This window comes from Nelusetta ayraudi, unplaced genomic scaffold, assembly GCF_046127955.1.
Source record: "Nelusetta ayraudi isolate G7.1 ecotype Tasmania unplaced genomic scaffold, CSIRO-AGI_Nayr_v1 ptg000135l, whole genome shotgun sequence".
Lineage (NCBI taxonomy): Eukaryota > Metazoa > Chordata > Actinopteri > Tetraodontiformes > Monacanthidae > Nelusetta > Nelusetta ayraudi.
This window is the reverse complement of record NW_027466185.1, coordinates 6,877,255-6,897,057: the sequence shown is the minus strand read 5'-3', so window position 1 is coordinate 6,897,057 and position 19,803 is coordinate 6,877,255. Positions and strand designations below refer to the sequence as shown.

General features: G+C 45.0%; 1 protein-coding gene across 2 annotated transcripts in view; it reads left to right on the top strand.

The window, feature by feature from the left end:
* The window catches only part of LOC142877000 (uncharacterized), a 27,411-nt gene extending 7,608 nt beyond the window's left edge, over positions 1–19,803 (top strand). Inside the window, exons 3-7 of one of the 2 annotated variants that reach the window (XM_076011299.1) lie at positions 2,661–3,099; positions 15,502–15,693; positions 16,780–16,933; positions 17,081–17,266; positions 18,362–19,803. In XM_076011299.1, coding sequence (XP_075867414.1) covers positions 2,805–3,099; positions 15,502–15,693; positions 16,780–16,933; positions 17,081–17,266; positions 18,362–18,710 — 1,176 coding nt within the window. In that variant the 5' untranslated portion in view covers positions 2,661–2,804 and the 3' untranslated portion in view covers positions 18,711–19,803. Of the gene's footprint in view, positions 1–2,393; positions 3,100–15,501; positions 15,694–16,779; positions 16,934–17,080; positions 17,267–18,361 lie in introns of those variants that run through there. The other variant, XM_076011301.1, reaches the window with a different exon arrangement.

Sequence of the window (19,803 nt, the reverse complement as noted above, 5' to 3'; positions counted from 1 at the left end):
ATCTGGTATTTTGAAATAAACAGATGTGAAAAAAAGAAAAAGAAAAAGCTAAGCCAGGAGTTCATAATGTTTTTTAAGCGCTGACGGTCACATAAAAAGACATTGGTTTATTGATAATTATTGCAGACTTTTTTGTTGAAACCAAGGTGTTTGGCGCAGAAACAAAAAGAAGAAGTTCAGACGCATCGCTGCGTTTGCGGCAGTCGTTCAGATTCTGCGCCTCCCTGTTTAGACCCTCATGTCCTTATTACCTTTTTTTTTGCCATAAAATCTTTTACTAGCCCACACGCAATTTGTCAGGTTAAAGTAAAATCTTGGACCGGGCCCTTTGAAGCTTTTTCCGTGTCCACTTTGGCAAAGCTGTGGTCGTAAATAATGCAGCTTTGCGGCAGCTGAGGCCGCCACGTTCCCGCTTTCCTGGCCCAACGCTCGACAGCCGGGCCGTCTTCTCTGGGGCTAAAAGGAGTCTCACTTCATCCGTCTCCCTTCTTCCAATCACTTCCAATCCCCCCTCCCCTCCACTTTTGATTGCCACCCCCCACCCCCACCCCCACTCCCTCCCCCCCAGCTCCTGCTCTGCTCCGTCTGCCTCCCTCTCACTCTGCAGCCGCTCTCCACCTCTGTTTCTTTTCTCTCTCCAACTCTTTCCTATTTCTGGTCCCTCGTGCATCAATTATTCATGTCTTTGCGCGGACCTTCTGCCTGGAGAGCCATCAACAAGAGCCATCAGGGTGGTCGCATTACACCTGGGCATCCGAATGTGACACACGCGGCTCCCACACGAGGACGTCGCGCACAAACGTGCGCAAGCTTGCGTGCCTGCAGAGCAGGTGGAAGCGCACAAGAATTTCAAAAATAGACAGCAGGTAGAAAACCTACCGTAGCTAAAACCTGACTCATCAAAAAATTGCCAGATTTATTTTGCAACTGAAACCTTCTAACACCCACAATTTGCTTTTCAATTTGCTGATTCATCTGAAAAGTACCTTGTCAAATCTGATTCACGCATTTTAACTTTAACCAAGATGTATAGAATAAGTGACTTCATAAATATGCATTCTCTGAATGCAGACAATGCTTATTTAAAAAAAAAAGAAAATCTACATTCCAGTCTTGTTGATAGGACAAAGGTCTCAGAAACGGTCGGAGAAAATAGGATACAAATGGTTTGACAGGGTTGAAGGTCACCAGTCAGCTTTACCTTCACGCGATACAAACCCAGGGTGTGATCTTCATGTGACTGGCGCGGCGAGGTCCTGGTGCTTCACCAGTGAACACTCTGACCAGCAAGAGTCAGCGTAAAGTTACATGACACAAGTAGGATGACAGGCGGATACAATACATGTCTGACCCTCTCCTCCTCCGCAGCCTCCTCTCTCACACCAGCTAACTTCACGTCACTCCATCCATAAATCTCTGCTTCTTCCTCTCTTGCCTGCCAGCTCCAACCTCTGCATCCTTTTATGTGATATATGTGCTGTCTCTTCCTCTGAATATGTCCAAATCGGGCCAGTGTGTACAGTGCTCAAAAGTTCAATTACTGCTGCTGAGAAACTAGTCACTTTAAAAGCAATGCAATGCAAGTGGACTTCTATTTTTCTAGCTAACATTACTCTATCAGCACAGACATTTGCAGTTACAGTCTGGTGTCCCAATTTATTTGCCTCCAGTGTGCCGTCAACTGGGTAAGATTGTTTTTCTCGGCAAACAAACAGAAACCATTGACTAGAACGGGCGAACTCTGCTGAACGAGAAGGGTGGGATGAAATTTGTTGAAACGGTCTCTGGCTAACTTGGAAATGAGGTCCTATGTCTGAAGCAGGCCTTTAAAGGTTAAGCGTGTAGTATGTGGAGATTTTGGGGGGGAAACCGCAACATCACGTGGTTGCATTTTACATTGCAGCGCTCTTCCATTCACTCTCCTTCTCCCAAGCTTGCCAGTGAACTACAGTAGCCTGTTCACACATACCTGGACATCTTGTCCACCTTTTTCTTTGTTGATTTATTTGAGGACGCGAGCGCTCACCCTCAAAACGAAACATGCTGGATTGTGCAAAGTGGCTAAACACTGAACCTTTACTGCTTGTACACTTCTGGAGTCACAACGCTCCGTTTTCCAACATGTGGACTCCATGCAGACAATCTCCCAATGTTTTCCACATGTGTGAACGGGGCTCGTTCAGAACATTTACCCTCCAAACCGACTTTCCAGTCGCTGGTCCGCCGTTCATGTGTGAGAGAGGTCGTAGTCTCACTTAGCCACTGCGCATCACAGCCGTGTTTTTTTTATGTTTAAGGGCAGCACGGATATAGATCGATCAGCGCAAAAGGTTCTATGGTTTGTCCAGCTGAAAACGAAGGCAGTCAGTGAAGGGCGGAAACAGCAGCCACCAGGAATATCGGGACTTAAGGCTGCATGAGTTCCAGCTCAGCTCAGCACAGCTCAGTGAACGAGTTGCTGTTACGCAAGAGCTCAGTCAGCCCAGCTGGAGATCAGAGGGAGAGAGAGAGAGGGAGGGAGAGAGAGAGAGACAGAGAGAGAAGCGAGCGAGGAGGCTGAGGGACAGAGAGGGACAGAGAGGAGAGGTGGGCAAGCAGAGAGCAGGCGGACGGCGGCTGGATGCGCTAACACCGTCCCTCTCTGTGTCTCCTCACGGTAGACGAGCGGCAGCATGAGCAGTGCCTCTGAGGGGATTTTCCTCCCTCCCCCAAACGAGTGAGGAGACCGGACCGGACCGGGCGGGGGAGGGGGGAAAGCTTCCAAACTTTCACTCCCAGGATCAAACTTAAAGAACAAACAAACCATGAGGATGCGATTCCTCTTCGCAAAGTTCCCCGCCGCCTGCCGCTCGGCCCGACTGTTGCACTTGCTGCTCTGCCTGATGCTCAGCGGTCCAGTCCTGGCCGGAGGGTCGTCCACGCCGACGAACTTGCCGAGCCTGACGGCCACATCTCCACCGCGGGGAGAGGAGGACGGAGTCGGCACCACGACCATCATGCTGCAGCCGGACCTGCAGACGGAGGCCCAGACGGACACGCCGCAAACAGAGGAGGCGTTGACGGACCCCCCAACTCAGAGGACAACTGGAAACTACACGGGTAAGTCTTGGGAGGGTGGGTGATGTGTCTGTGTGTTGGCGGGGGAGGTGGGGGGCTTAAAAAAGAGGTGCACAGATGTTTTTTTTTAAGCCCAAGTCAAGTCAAACTCTGGGAAAGTAACCGGCAGTGTTTGCAACTGCACCTGTGAGGATCTTAAGGCACCCTGGTGGATCTGAGGCGATGCTGCGTGGCCACTCGGGAATCAAGAGTTGTGGCATCAGTCAAGCCAGCTCGCACATTTATTGCATGAATCTTTGATGCTCAGCTGGTGCATAAATGTCTCTTTAAATATGCACCGGCCCTTCTCCCCACCCGGTAAACACCCTTAAACGAAGAACTTTCTTCCCCCTTTAGTTTTTTTTTGCGTCGCTTCCTTCAACTTGCAACATTTGCAACTCTAAGCCCTCGACTTTAAGTTCACCCCCATGAACTTCACGCAAACGCAGCAAAACCTGCTTTGCATGCAGGAGTCCCGCAGATTTAACGGCAAATCAAACGTGCAACTGGCAGGGAAGGCGCAAATACTTCTTTGGTTGTCGACCAGGCAGAAGGAACTCTGCGTTTAGTGACAGCTTGAGGCCAAGGTAAAATCGAGATACTCCACTTCTATAGTGAGACAAATCCTAAACTAGCCATGGCTCACTAATGCTAACTAACGAATCAACTTCAGGAATGCCATGTGAACTTTGCAAAATGCATAATGAAAAGGAAAACCAAATCGGGGGATGTCAACAAACAAACACGTGACAGCGTGCAGCGATCTTTCCTCCGGGACGTTTGGAAAATAGGAAAAAGTAGCGTCCAACTAGCGTAAATGTCTTGAAACACTTTTGGCCTGTGTCCAAGCTGACATTGTTTTTGTTGTTGTTGTTTTTGGAAGACCAGGCAACACAGGCCAAAATTTTTTTGCGCCCAATTCGAGGGGGGCTGCAGAACAAAGGTTAAGCTGTGTGTATGTGTGTACATGCATGCATGTGTGAGAGGTGAGCAGTGGGCGATGCGATTGAGGATGGATCTTTATGTCGTGAGAGGACCGAAAGAAGACAACGCTGCGGCACAAAAAAAACCCTAACCAAAGCAAGACAAACAAAACTCGCATGACTTCACCTCCACTGAAGCATGAGCTGCCCTTCTCTTCTCCTCCTCAACTTCTTCACATCTCCCTCCATCCCTAAGCCCTGACGCGATCCCTTTCTTTGTTTTTGCGCTCGCTCCTCTCCCTCAAGTCTCATTTGTGTCTCTCCTTTTTTCCATTAACTGCCCTTTTTTTTCTTCCGTCAGCTCGTTCTTCTCTCTGTGACTCTCTAGCGTTCGCTCCCGTGACCGTCGCCCGCCCTTGCCTCGTCACGTGCTTGCATAAATAGCCTACAGCAGATGACACAATGCAACGCTCACGTGCCTAATACACTCATAATACGCACGCGTGCACATAAACGCAAAGAAATGGGCGCACTTGGCCCGAACGGCGGCAATCTCCTTAAAGGTTTAGAGAATAAACAACACAGTTGCTCGTTTCATAAAGGCAGTTCTGTGACTGACGGAGGGGGAATAAGCACTTTGTTCTTTTAATAACAGGCACGCACGCACACAAACACACACACACACACATACACACAAAAGCCCAAAGAAGGTGATCAGCTGGCCTGCCACAATGCACCACATGCATGAATTGCGCTACAACAGAGGCTCTGTGAGAGAAAAACAAAAGGCCCTGGAGGTGTGATGAAAGTCAGAGCTTCTGTGTGTGTGTGTGTGTGTGTGTGTGTGTGTGTGTGTGTACAGTCAGGATAACATAAAAGGTCCCATCCAGTCAGTACTGTGTGTCTCTGGCCTGTTAGTGGACACTCCAAAAATGAGAAAAAGTTTCTCCCATTAACTCTTTCGCAGCTGATTCTTCTCAAGCTTGTTGCTCCAGCGATTGATTTTTAGACACTGCTTGTACTTTCAAGCAGTAATCCTCTCTCCATCTGCCTCTTGAGCTCAAGAGTTATGGATTTTTTTTCCCTCAGGCCCAATGCTACTGGAAAAAAACAAAAAACAAAAACACGCATATACTACCTTGCCACTTTATTGGGTACAGTGTGCAACCATCTCACAGGTTTACAGAGAATGGGGCCAATTTGGCAGAGTGCAGGAAAAGGCCCTGTTGATGTCAGAGGTCAGAATGGGCGAACCGGTCGAACAAATAGAACTCGAATAATCACAGCTCAGCTCAAGCCTGTGGAATAGCATCTCCGAACACGACACCCTCAACCCTGAAGTGGTGTATGGGTATAAAGTCCTCAGCCACTTTATTAGGTACCCAGTACTTGCAAGCTGGCCCTAATAAAGTGCCTTGACGCACAGACTGCTTAGGCAAAATTCTGTGGCACCAGCTTAGATGGTCGGACTCAATCACGCAGGGCAAAGGACTCTGGTCAAGACTCAGTTCATTTTTGCTTCAGCTGATTCTAATCATAAACTTGTTTTGTTGGTTAATAAACTTGAGTGTACCTTTTTGTTTTAAACTTATATTATATTGTATTGAACAATTTATTGTCGATGCCGTGCGGACGACGGCGGCTAACTGTGAAACAAAATGCTCCCTTGAGGGACGGTGATTGTGATTTTTTTATTTACTCTTGTAGTATAATAAAGCACTGTAAAGTGCAGCTGCAAGAGAATCCAACACATTTTCCGTGGTAGTCTAAAAGTCTTCCTTTCCTCACCAACTGCTTACAGAGTCCAGTTTAGAAAAAAAATAAATAAAAAATCGAAGTGACGGGCGCGTGTGAAGCAGAGCCCCTTGAGCCACGGATCAAACCAGAGCCTTTAGGCTCTGTCGATACGGGCCGCGGCTCATCCAGGAACCCTCGATGCTTCACGTACTGGAAGTAAACCGATCAATGGAGTGACTCTTTACTGCCTTTTCCCTCCGGCAGATCTGCTTAACTTGAAACTTTGCAAGACTTTGCCTGTGATCATTATATAGATTGATGCAACGAAAAAAATTAATTAATTAATACAGTCAATTCATACTGCGCTGATTTCAGAACCAGGGCTTTCGGGTGCCTGGCTCAGCAGTGGCCACTTTCCCCACCCAAAACTCGCGTTGGCCCGGGTATTTGAACCAGCGACCTTCCAATCACGAGCTCTCTTCTCTGCGATCATAAAACTGAACATCCACACTGCTGTGAAAGAGTTGATCCATGTGTACACACATTTTCAATCACTGCTTCTCCTGCACTCAGGGCGTGTCGGGGTTTGCTGGAGCCTATCCAAGTCTGGAGAGAAGGGCAGGGTTACACACTAGATACCCTCACCAGTTTATTGCAGGACCATGTAGAAAAACAACCAACCGTTCGCACGTGCGCTTCAGAGCTCCCCATTTGTTACGTGCCTTGAAAAAGTTTGTCGAAGAGAAAAACGACGACGCTGCAAAATGCTACACAGGAAACACAGGAAGTCAAGTTTGTCGGGGGTGAAACGCAGGAAATAAATTGTGAGTGAGACGCGTAAGGGCGTGGCAATCTTGCTGAAGTGGCACCAAGGCAGCTTTTGCTCCCAGTTAATCCTGTTAGACATCTGCGAGGCTGCCGATGGGCAGCGTTTATTTCAGCCTTGGAAAAGCCGTAAGCCTTTACATTAACACGGTAACACAACCTATTAACCTTAACGGGGACTGTGTGAGAGTAGATGTCCGTGTTAATCCCCAAATCGGGTTGTTAGCGGGTAGTCTACCTCGTAATCTGGCCAAACTGGCGTTTGCGGTCAATGTTGGCGTCCACGTCGCTATCAAACAAGTGACCAAAGTAGGACAACTTCCTTAAAATGTCAACAGGAGTGGTTAAAATGAAAAAAGAAGAAAGGCGAGTACGGAGAGTATTTGCATCATTTGACAAAGAAATTGTCCCACTTGCTGAAAGTTTTACATTATTCTTGTTCCGAGCAACGCTCCAATGTTCAGATACAGGTATAGAATCTACCTCCCAGTGGCAGTAAGCTGCTTATTTGGATACCACCGTCAGCCGAAAGCCTCGAACGTAAATGTGAAATGTTACAATACCTTCAATCTGATTAGCCGGCAGTTAATGCCAATTACCTTTGTCTATTCCGGGCTATTTGTGGTGTGAGAAATCTGTCAATGGCACGGCACCTCGCGGGACTACAGATGCACACACCTATGGGTCTTACAGATCGGGGGGGAGGTTTCGGAAGTGTAAAGACGAGCATGGTAAAAGCATGCCGTTTGCTGTGCACGAACTTCATGCTTAGAACATCCAAATTCTCTTGTTGCATCACCGAACAAAGTATTTCCTTGGAAGGCGTCAACGTCTTAGCAAGTGGCACCTGGACAGGAGCGAATGCCCACGACCCTCACATAGAATTTCTTTTTGGGATGAATGCCGACGTAAAATACACACATACGCACAGGCACGCACACACACACACTCGGTGCCAGGGGTATTTCTGTCGCGGACACACACGGCCGTCACTCCTGAGCCACTCCAGGCTCGGAGAGATTCAGACAAAGAGTTCTTTCTGCCTTCAGCCCGTCAATCCAATATGGCTGCTGGCAGCGGCTCAACTTCATTATTACCTTCCCACGGCTTAAAACTGCCCGCCGAACAAAGTGAGTCACTTTGTTGGGGTAGGAGTCTGAATAGAGTCATCGTCCCGACCCGGTTATTTAGACCTGACTGACAGTGGCTAAAGGGCAGCGGGGTTGTAAAGGCCGCGAGAGAAGACAAACACAACTTCTCTCTTCTAATTGTCTTCTTCATGAGGGAAGTATATATATACATGTATATGTATATATATATATATATATATATATATATATATATATATATATATATATATATATATATATACATATATTTATATTTCTTAGTATGAAGCTCTTTTGCCCCTGACAAAACTTTATACAAGCAACTTTCTGACTTGTTGCCACCGTTTTTTTTTAAAGATGCTGCATTATGCAAAATTCATGAATTCATTTTCCATATATGCGGCTCAGTGAACTGCCCAGTGAAGCCTGCCCCTTACTTCTCTTGCTTGCTCCCCATTCCTAGACAATCTGCGGTTCTGATCAACAGCTCTTTGTGATGTCATGCCTACCCGTCATAAATCGCTGACAATGCCCACGATCGTTAGCGTGGGTGCGTCAAATCCATCAGGGAGGTAAAAGCCTGAGCATTTTTTGAGGGAGGCAGAAACAGCAGAGCAAACAGCATCCAAGCGCCTGAATTTTGCAAAAGAATTTGTGCAGCACAGTCAAAATAAAAAGCTCAGCTCTATTCCTACATTTGATTAATTTTTCATTTGATTCATTTTTGGTGCCTGATTAGATCCGGACTGTGGTACTTGGATGCAGGTTCTGTTACCTTTTGGATGAACACAGATAAACCTTTGCTGAGTTTGAACGACACTGAACAAGCTGGTGGCGTACAAACCTCCAATTTCTTTCTTTGCGATGGCGTGCATCAGCTCGACTCTGGTGGGCTCTCGTGTCTCTTTCAAGTCCGTCAAAAGCAGGAGCCAGACAACTCGTCTCGTTTGGAACAAAGTGACATTCGCGGGAAACCAGAGTGGAGTGCTGTGCTCGCTCTCGTCGCCGCACCATCTAACTTTGATGACACCCCTCGCTTTTAAAAGCGCTTTCTCTTTGTCCCTTCTCTGTGCTTCCATAACCCACGGCACTAATTTAAACTGCGACATAAGCCGAGGCCATTTGGCACTTAAGGTTTCAAGACCAGTGTTACTCTCTTTTGGCATGTCACCGGGGTTAACTCATCAGTTACTGATGTCTGTGGGGTTTAAGTCAGGCCTACTGTCCTGGACGGATTATCCCCGAGGAGATCCAGCTGAGGCTGACAAATTCAAGAGATCGGTTTCCCCATTTGTTCAAACTGCATCCGGTCGCTGTCCACCGTCAGCGTAAACGCACCAAAACAACAACAAGGATGAGGCACTGGTCGGACTTCGTCGCTTCCACCGAGGCACCCCGTGCACGCCTGCAGCCCAGCAAGCGTGTGCGTGGCGTTCGCAAAGGGAAGCGAGCAGAGCGTGAGCGAGTGCCAGCGGGGGGATTAGGTAATCTGTTGTGGTACCACGGAAATAGATACACCGATGGAGTGGATGATGTTTTGTTGGAGGGCAGATCTCAGGGAAAAAAGCAGCTGGAACGGAGGGGACTTGGGCTGGAAGAAGACGAATCAAACAGGAACGAAAGGGCAAAGGAGATGAAGTTGGTCAGCCATCAGCTGGGAATGCCACCTTCCATTAGCTTCAGCTCAGACTTTGAGCTTCTGATCGAGTCTGACTCAGATGGAATTGTTTATTGTTTATCCAGGGACGACTGCCAAGCCCGGGTGAGGAAGACTTGCCCTCAGTCTGTCTAAGTTCTGAGTCCTGAATGGGATATGTCTGTGTGTCTGTCTTCAAAAAAAAAAGGACTTGACTTTTATTTGATGTGTACATAAAAGGTGAACAGTTGATATTTGTAGTGAGGCTGCAAAAAAACAAAACAGATCAAACTGCAGCAGCCAAATGGACAAAGACATTGAAATTGTGACGTCAGGCCAGATCTAATATGTTGTACAAAAGGAAATACTGCACATTAATCTGTTGTGTGTCCATGGTTGGATGATCTCATTTGTCTGATGGAGCAGTAGCAGCAGCTTATTAAAAAATTTAAAGAACGAAAAAAGTTGCACGACCAAGAAAATGATGCAAAGCTTAAATCACAGAGAAACCAAAATATAAGGAAACTGGCAAACACAAGTGAGGGCAGGTGAAGGCGGGACAGGTGCAACACATAAGGGTCAGCAGAGGAGAGGAGGGAAGAAAGCTTCAAATAGCTTTATAGTTATTTGTTGTTTGTTTTATCCTTGTTTTTCTTATTGATCTTACGTTGTTCCTGTTTAACCCATTTAGTTCTTGTTTACTGGAATTTTTTAAAGATATGTCTAGTTTTAATATTGCGTTTACACGCTTGTATGCTTAAGATAGACACACCCAGCTGCACAACTAATTACCCCCACTGGGGGACAAAACGAGGCACTGATTGATTGATTTAAAGTAATCTGTGGAAGTAAGTAGCGACAGTGTTGATATATATACACAATACATATATATATATATACATATATATAGAGTGCAACAATCATACACTCGTGTGCACGCCTGAGGTGTGTGTGCACGTCTGCCTTTTAAATCTTTAATGCAGGGCCTAATCTTTATTTAATCGACAAACTTTTCCAAGTACTTTCTTCACAGCTAGACAAGCAGAAAATGTTTTTTTGGACAGGAAAACAGCAAGAGCATGAGATGTTTGGTTGGCATCATCAGGTTGCCAGGTTCGGGTTGGTAAGCTACCAGAGATAACAGAGAAGCTTTGTAAAAGGCCAAACTGACAGGGAAAACGCAAACAGAACGGGGACTCAACACACACGCGCGTGCAGGGGGCCTAATTCTGTGACTTTTAAGTGTATTTGTATTTGTATTTGTGTGTGTGTGTGTGTGTGTGTCTGTGTCAGTGTGTATGGGCAACAACACACCAGAGCCAACAAGCCTTGGCATCAGTGCGGCTTTGCCGTCAGTGGTCCTTGCGCTCGTCATCAACTCTCCTCTCTGTTTACTTCGGCGGCTTAAAGCTCCCGTGACAGATTTCCTCGAGTGGTGAGCGCAGGCACGAAAACATACACATACTGGTCCACGCAAGCAAAAACAACCACATCGTAATCCGTTCAGTAAATTTGATTTGTCTTTGTGGACACAACAAAGGCTTTTTTTATTTGCATGCCATTGTTTTTATGCACATGTAGATGTGTAAGCAGGGGGTATGCATCACAGGGCAATACTACAAAGTACACAGTAGCCAGTATTGCCTGTGTGTATTGTGTAAGTTTTCACAAAGCGTCTAACTCTTCTTCTCAGTCATACAGTGACTAATACATTCAGCAATGCTGTCTTAAATGGGTTTAATGTTGATCATCTTCACTGTTCTCCAATAATGTAATGAAGCCACAACTGCCAATGAATAATTTATTTCACAGTGCTAAAACACAACTAGCACGATGTGAGTCTGCACGACACTTTGCGCACACCATATGGTAGCAGTTAGCAGGCAACACACACGGCCAGTGTAGCCCCAGGCTCTCCAATTAAAGCTAAGATCTTTCTTAATAAGTGGACTGTCCTGCTGTGGATGCAGTTTTGGAGGTAAGTGGAGCCCAAATTAACACGGTGACGACAATGACAACAATTATAGAGGCCCCAGCTAATTAACTGTGTCATACCATTTACAGGAAAAGAGATTTTATCACATTTAATCACAGCTTCTTCTCGCGTAATTAGAAATAACTAGAATTTTCAAACAATGATGGATCATTTATTCAGATGCAAATTTTAACACCTCAAAACCAAATCAAATATTCCGTGTAATAGTCATATTTAAGATAAGAAAAATTGGTTTTGTTTATTTGTTATGTGAAGCTCTAGTGGTGATATATCTACTGTAGTAGAGCTTCACATCATACGTCCTCTCTGTCTCTTACAGAGTTTTGTAGAAGCACTTCTATCGGGGGCAAACAAACCGCAACTTCAGATGAAACATGAAAATAGCTTGAAACACACTCCTGAATATTGACGTTGGCTAAAATCATGCTGGCTATAGGGCTAAATCTGTGGAATCACCTTCTGTGATGAAAAGTCTGTTACCATATCGCGCTTCCAAGGAGACCACTATCAGTTCTGTGATTCTGTGTCAGACGCAGGTCCAACACAGAACCATCAGCGTATTATTAGACCTGGATAAAGTACTGATGATTGGCCAGCGTGCTGATTTTTCCGGTGGCCACCTGTGGTATTGCAAGGATGGGGCCCAAAAAGCATTTTTCCGATAATCAAAATGAAATGCCAGTGAAACCTTTGACAGGACGCCTCCGACCATGATTTTCCGACATGCAAAAAAACGTATTATGCACTTGCATCATAGGCTGATGATTAATTAACAAATAAGCATGTAATTTGGAAAATATCTACAAATTATCTATTCTCGACGTTATTTGTGAACTCCTCTCTGCGCTGCATGATGATACAGCGACTCTGGGGTGTCGGTTTTTAAGGCGTTCGTGAATTGCCATTGTACTAGCATGGAATGCTTGGTGAGTTTCACAGAGTTTGACCAAAAGTGTTTTGCTGCTTAATTTCTGTAAAATATTCCTAAACTTTAGAAATCTGGGGTCAGAGTTTCAAACCTTTTCAGAGAAGATGCCGCTGTTCTTCTCTGTTTTTTACAAGATATAAACAACAAGCAACACTGCCACCCTCAGGGTTCAGTACTGTATGTAGTGGCCGGAGTGTGATTATATCATTCAGCAATTTACAATAACGCGACATGTTGACGCTTACATTTTCACATCGATGAATTTAATCGCTCCAGTCCTAAAACAAGTCATCTCATCACCTCGTCTTAATGTGTTGCAGCCCTTGTGTTATCTGTCATCTTACTCTGTTAAGGTAAGACCTAGAGTTTGAACTAACGTGTTTCTTCATTTTCTGCAAAATATTTCGAGTAGAACCGAGTGGCTGGTCGAAAAACAAGAGGTACACTTGTTTTACCGGGGACCCTTTGAGTGGGACCTTGACAAGCATTTAGACACAAACGGAGACAAAAGGCGAGTGCTCGTGTTTGTCAAGTGCCTCTTAAGGAGAGCGCAGATGCTTTTATTTCCCTCCTTTAAAAAGTCAGCTTGTCCTTGTTTCCCTGTACTGTACCCATTAGGCACGTGTTCCGTGTGTGTGCTTTGATGTGCACGTTTGTGTGTACTTGTCTGTGTGTATGTGTATATGTGAGAGAGAGAGAGAGAGAGAGAGGGGATGCTGTCATCTTCGCACAGGATCACGGGATCCCCTCCCTCCATGCGTCCGCCGCTGCAGAAATCCTCCCATCTGTCGCTCCTAATCAGCAGAGAGCAGCTTGCATGTTCACAGGGTCTTACGAGTCGGGGGGAGTGGAGGGGGCTATCTCTCTCTCACCGCTCTTTTTCCCACACACACACACGTGCGCACACGCAGATTACGCTAATCCTGACACAGCAAAGCAAACTGCAGCATCACTTTTGCGACTTTGTGCGCTTAAACGTGTGACAAATGCAACATCACAGAGCTAACAAACAAAAAATGATCTATATGTATATTTAAATCCTAGAAAATCCCAAATAATAACGTTCTGGGTTGTGATCATACACAAAAAAAATGGTTTTTTTAATCTTGCTGATTTTGACTTTGCAACACCTGCCTCAGTGGTCACGTTAAAATCGGCGCTACGCTTCACAAATTCCTCCCCAGCCCGGCGGCGGGGCAGCTGTTTTCAGGTTTGAAATTAAAAAATGGCTGAGCGCTCCGCAACAACGAAGTGCACGTAAAGTTATAAACTGGCGAGTGAACGCGCCGGCACGGTTTAGCAGCTCAGGGGAGCCAGATGTTTCCCTCGTGACTCGGGAGGAAAAAAAAAGCCGAGCCAAATTGCGAAGCCAGTTGAAGTTTTAACAACGCATTTAAATTCCTATTTGAAACAGGCCCTGGAAGGCACACGGAAGAAAAAAAACTATTAAATCCAGTGTTGTAATGTTCTGCGTGCCAATCACATGTTGTAAGTTAATGTTTCACTGTTTTAATCGGATTGTGAGAAGAAAAGGTTCCGGAGGTTTATATTTTCTGTGCGTGCCATTGTTCTTGTGCAAGTAGGAGGTGTGCATTGCATAGCATGCACAACGCATATACGAAACACATACCACCAAAGTTTGCAATGGAAACGCTGGTCAAGTGTGTCGGTATCACGTTTCTCGTCCACCACGAGGTCGCTCATACGTTAGCCTAGTTCATTAAACTTCTTTGCCCTTGCGCAAACAGGTTATTTCGCAACCTCCCGCCTCGTCGTCGAGGCAATTTAGCAGGAATCCTTTTGCAAGGATTAATATCACTAGATTTAGTGGAGACGCGGCAAACTGTTTAACTGTCAACATCAAGGTTTAATAAGGCTGATGATGAGATGCCGTTAAAGATAAACTGCATGCAAGTAGCTTGATTTCTTGTGATTCAAAGGAGGACTTATTAAGATCCCAGAAAGCTTACAGAAGTGCCCCATGTGAAGCGATTTTTGGTCACAATTTTATCATCTCCGTGGTTTCTGCTGTTGTGATTAAATGAGGAAGTTGCCAAATGTGTGCAAAGCTGGCCTGTGCTATGAAATTAGCGAGGTGGCTCTCGTCGGAACCGACTGCAGGTATCACAAGCCGCTCGTCATTGGAGCTGCGTTGCAGGGAACAGACCATTAATAGTTGTTCCATCTCGTCGAGGGATCCTGCTTACACCCAAGCAACGCTGCCGTCTTTGTACACGAGCTCTGACGAGAGCCTCGAATCATCCCCACGGCGCGATCTAACAATAGCCGCTGTATCACGAGACACCTCGGAGGTCTTTGAGCGTTGTGGCATGACAAAGATAAAAATAGTTCTTTCTGCCCCCCCCCCTCCCCCCTTCCTCTCTATCTCCCTTTGTGTTTATCCAGCCAGTGAAAGAGTTGATCTGGGGCTCTGAGCAACACTGCGTGCTCCAGTCTGAGCCTGTGTGCATTGGATGAGGCAAAAAAAAAAGAGAAAGATAATAAACACACTTTTCTTGGGCTTTTTGGTTGGAGAATTGGGGCGGAGGGGGTACAGATCACGAAACTATGCTCAGAGACTGAAAGTTAATGAAGGCCATATGTACTGTATTTTACTTAAGGTGCTTTAAAAAGAGTTGTGCAGCCAACATTCACATTTTACAGAAATTGTCATATATAGCATTTTTTCAAAAAGGGCTACCAAAAAACATAAACAAAACAATAAGAAGTTCTTCAGATCGCCAGAAAACAGCATATTTAGCCCTGTGTTTAAACCCTGCTAGGCAAACGTGCGGTTTTTAGCCTGTTGTCCTTTCCACACTTTGGAAGTGGACAAAACCAAGCAGCTTCAGAGGACCGAACGACAGTTTGGTTAGTGGGTGTTCACAATAATATGGGAATAATCTGGGAGAGGTATTGAAGACCCTTTATGACATCGCAAAGGGAAAGCAAAGAAGTCAAAAATGGACTATTCTCGTTTCTGGAAAGTTGACAGCCTGATATCGGTGAAAGAAATGATCATTTTCATTATTATAGTAAAGAAAGGAAAACATTTGGAAAAGTAATCTGGAGCAGGAATTGAGCAGAGTGAGCAGCGAGCTTGTTTGCTTCTTTTAAACTACGGTATTTGTATGTGTATTCTGGGATCTGCTTGTTTTGAGAGGGGAATCTGCAGAAACATGACTCCAATGAAATGAAAATGTGAACACTTGAGCTCTAAAACTGCATCCTCTCCTTTATCCTCCCCTCAGGTCTGTCCTGTGTCCCTGTCCTGCCACCACGCCGGGGCTCCTTCTACGTGGAGAGCGGCACTGGCGTGTCGGTCGGCAGCGTGCTGACCTTCTGGTGCCGGGAGGGCTACCAGCTGGTGGGCAGCGACAAGATATACTGTAACGTCAAGAAAGGCAAAGCTCAGTGGAGCAACTACCTGCCCGTCTGTGAAGGTCAGATGTTTTTTTTTGTTTTGTTTTGTTTTGATTTCCAAAGCGACATTTTTTTGTCTACTTTCTTTGTATGTAGTTTATTTTGCTTTCATTGTTTTTTTTCGTAGCTAGAGAGATAATCAAAAGTTTGAAAAATGTGCTTTTGATGTTTGGGGTTTTATTGTTCTTCTATCTATGCATGCTTTCAAAATACAGTGTCTATTAGAATTTTGAAAAGCACTATATAAAATAAATGTATTATTATTATTTGAATGAATGGTATCAGTGGCCTTTATTACATCATAGGAGCTAATAAGAAGTGTGTGTGTGTGTGTGTGTGTGTGTGTGTGTGTGTGTGTGTGTGTGTGTGTGTGTGTGTGTGTGTGTGTGTGTGTGTGTGTGTGTGTTTCAAAGCGGAAGTAATGCATGGACTTCTCTCATTTCAGAGGACTTGACTGATGAGAAAGAGGCAGAAAAACTAAATTACTAAAAAAAAGAATTTCCCACACACTTTCGAACATATGACAGACAGATTTTTTAGAGGCAGATTCTATTTTCCCAGTACCATCATCAAGATTAAAGCTAAACAGTGGTTTGTTTGTTTTTATTAGGGAAGTGTTTGTCAGTGACTGATGTGTAAAGTAAAAAAGTTCAAATACTTTTTGTACTTGAGCAGATTTTCAGGTAACTGTAGTTTACATGAGTATTTCTTTTTCTGATGACTTTTTATTTTTACTCCCTACATTTCTACACAAATAGAGGAAGCACAAAAAGAAACACATGCTCGCTACTTTTGTGTTTCAAAAAAAACAAATTATGTTAAAAGTAATTGACTTGTTATCATAGTTGTTGTTAACAATGCTGTTGTGCCTGTATAAAAGTGCATCATATTTTAGAGGGAGATTATTTTCAGATACCTTGACTTTGGGATCACTGTTCAGTATGTTTTCAGTAAAGGGAAAAATGCCAAGGAGTTGAATCAGTACTTTCACTTTTACCAGTGTTTTTTTCCCCCAAGTATCTGTACTTTTACCCAATTAGAGAAGGTCAGCACTTCTGCCGCCTCTGGTCAGTGGTAAAGCACAACTCCTTCCCTTTGCTCTGTAGCGATCCCCCGGCCCGAGGACCGCGGCCTCCGAGTGGCCGTGCTGGCTTCGGTGGTGAGCGGCATCGTCATCCTGGCCATGTCGCTCTCCTTCCTCATATGCTGCCTGCAGGAAAGATCCAGCCGGGACCGAGCCAAGAAGGAGGTTCGGAACAGGTGGGCCTGGAGAACATGAAGTTCTGCCAGTACAACCGTACCGGCATTTCAAGATGAACATCGGCAACGAGCCAGATAAATAAAAGTTTAGGATGTGAGACTGAGCACTTTATGACTTCTTCTTCTTCTTCTTCTCCTCCTTCTCAGGCGTAGGGAGAAGCGTTCGGCGCGCCGCAGCGAGTGCTGGCTCGAGAGGGAGGAGGGCGACTGGGAATCGTTCCCTCCGCCCAAGATCTTCCACCTTTCCCAGAGGATGAACCCCCGGCTGGCCCCCGACAGCCCCCTCTACCTGACCGGAGGGCTCGGCGGATACGAGAACAGAGGATACCAGAGGTAAAGGGCCCGAACTCAGTGATTGGGGGGGGCTGCACTTTCGTTTTTGCGTGTTTACCTTTCCAACCACCTCATCCACCCCACCACCGTCGCACCTGCATGTCACAGACACTCCTTGGCCAGTCAGGCGCCTGAAAAACAGCAGAAACCGCATGTGAACTAAATGGCTCAACAACAAGTGTGGCGCTGTAGCACAGCGGCAACACACACGTACAGCACATGACATGATTTACACAGAGGAATATGAAAGAGAATCGGGAGATCCGATGAAATAAACACTGTTTTCTTCACGGCTGTTACCACTTTGAAACAAATGTTACACAAAAAAAAGACGTTTAAAGCAGCTCTAGGTAACTTGAGCTTGCTACAAGTCTGCTACGACAATAACGTCGTAGCAGACACTTTAATTACTTCGTCTTTCATTTTCGTGATTTTATGATCCTATGTATTTGTAACAGTTGTATGTAAAACCGCCTCTAAATAAACATTGCCGTTATAGTGGCCCCCCAATCCAGCACCACGGGTCGCCTGAAGCCCTGTTGGAAAAATAGCAAGTTGAATTGCATCTAAAATTCAATTTTGTCCAAGTCACGGGTGATAATTATTGAGAACTCATTAACTTGATCGGTGTCTGCACATAAATCAGTATCATTAATATTAATTAATAAATAAATATGTATTTATTTATATAATAAATAAGAATATTATATACATATATAATGTAATAAATAATAATAATAATAATAATAATAATCATAATAAAAAGTAATAAAAAGTATAAAATATAAATATTACATAAATATGATATGATATACAATATATAAAATATATATGATATACATATAATATATGTATATATAAAATAACATATAATATAAATATACAATTTTGAAAAAAATACATTAAAATAATAAATTAATTAATTAATATAATAATACCTCCTGTTATTTCAGGGTAATGTAGCAAACTGGTGGCCCTTCATATGACTGTGGTGCCATGAAGTAGCTCTCAGGTTCAAAGAGGTTGGTGACCAATGGTATAATTTCACATCTAATCACCTCTCTTTTTCCCCCCAAACCCCCCACCCCAAAACAGGAGCCAGGAGAGCCTGCTGAAGGCCTCCATGCACGGCCTCTACCGCTCCGACTCGCAGCTGTACCCGCACGTGGTGCTGCAGAGGGTCCCCACGCCCACGGCGCCCTCCGCCCCCTCGGCTCCCTCCGCCCCGCTCTACCTCCACCTGCCGCCCCCGACCTCCTCGTCCGCCGCCTCCTCCCCGGCCCACGCCGCCGCTGCCTCCCACGGTCATACGCACATCATGGCGCAGTACCCGACGCCAACGTACCCGCCCAACCCAAACACGGCCTTGCCCGCCTACCCACACCTGGCACCGGCGCCCATCTACCCCAACCCCAACCCGACACCGCAGCGGCCGTGGCAGTAGCGGAGCTCGCCCAACCCCGTCACAGGAAGTGGATGCAGCTGTTTTTTTTTTTATGTACTTCACACTGATTCGTCGATGCTGCTGCATCCCTAACAGGACAACTTCAAGTAGCTACTCAGCGATGGAGGGAGGAAGTTTCACCCACAGGAAGTGAAGTCAGTGCGGGATAAGGCCAGCAAGACCATTGGTCTTTTTTTTAAAAAACAATCCCTATGGCTCACATCCACCGAGGTTTACAAAAATGGCGACATTTTTGTCGCCTCTTGCTAGCACGGAGAAATCAGACTGACAACGTTAGATTGACGAACAGCAGGGGATTAAAATGCAGCTCGCGACTACTTTCTACAGATTCCTACAGACATTTGAAAGCAACTTTCCTTGTGTAACTGCTGACTAAACGTAAACGCTCTCAATCCACGTCTTCCTTTTTCTTGCTCTCTACTTTCAAAACTCATTCTGTCACTTGGTTTTTTTTCCCAATAGGGGCATTCTGACTAAACCTGGAATCTTCTAAATCGTTAATACATGACCGAAATCTGCTTGAATGATTGTATAACCCGGAATAGACACCCTGGATGGTTGCAATTGTGAATCAGGCACCAAAGTCACTGAGGATTATGGAGTTCAGATAGTGTGCGGTTGCTTTTTTTGCCCCCCGCCCCCATCAAAGCACTGGAACTGTCACAGACATGCACTAATTTGTATATACAGGTGGATTAGTAAGAGGTTGTTTTCTACTCTGATCATACTGATTCCTCTGAGCAGTTGTAAAAAAAAAAGTATATATTTTTTGTTGTCTAATTGTAACATACTGTATGTAAAAGCAATAACTAACCTTATACGTCTGTTATTATTACCTTTTATCTTACATTTATTTCTGATAATAAAGTCCAAGAGCCCTTTTTTTTAGTCAGACGCCACTGATCTCACAGCTGTGGGACGTTTTTCTTTACTTGAGTGACCTAAGAAGAAGAAAAAAAAATACGGCACTTTACATTATACAGACGGTCCTAACGATCCTCTTACTGCTGCCATACAGTCTGTGTTGTATAATGACCAAGACGTATGGCTTAATAAAGAGACTTCTGTTCGA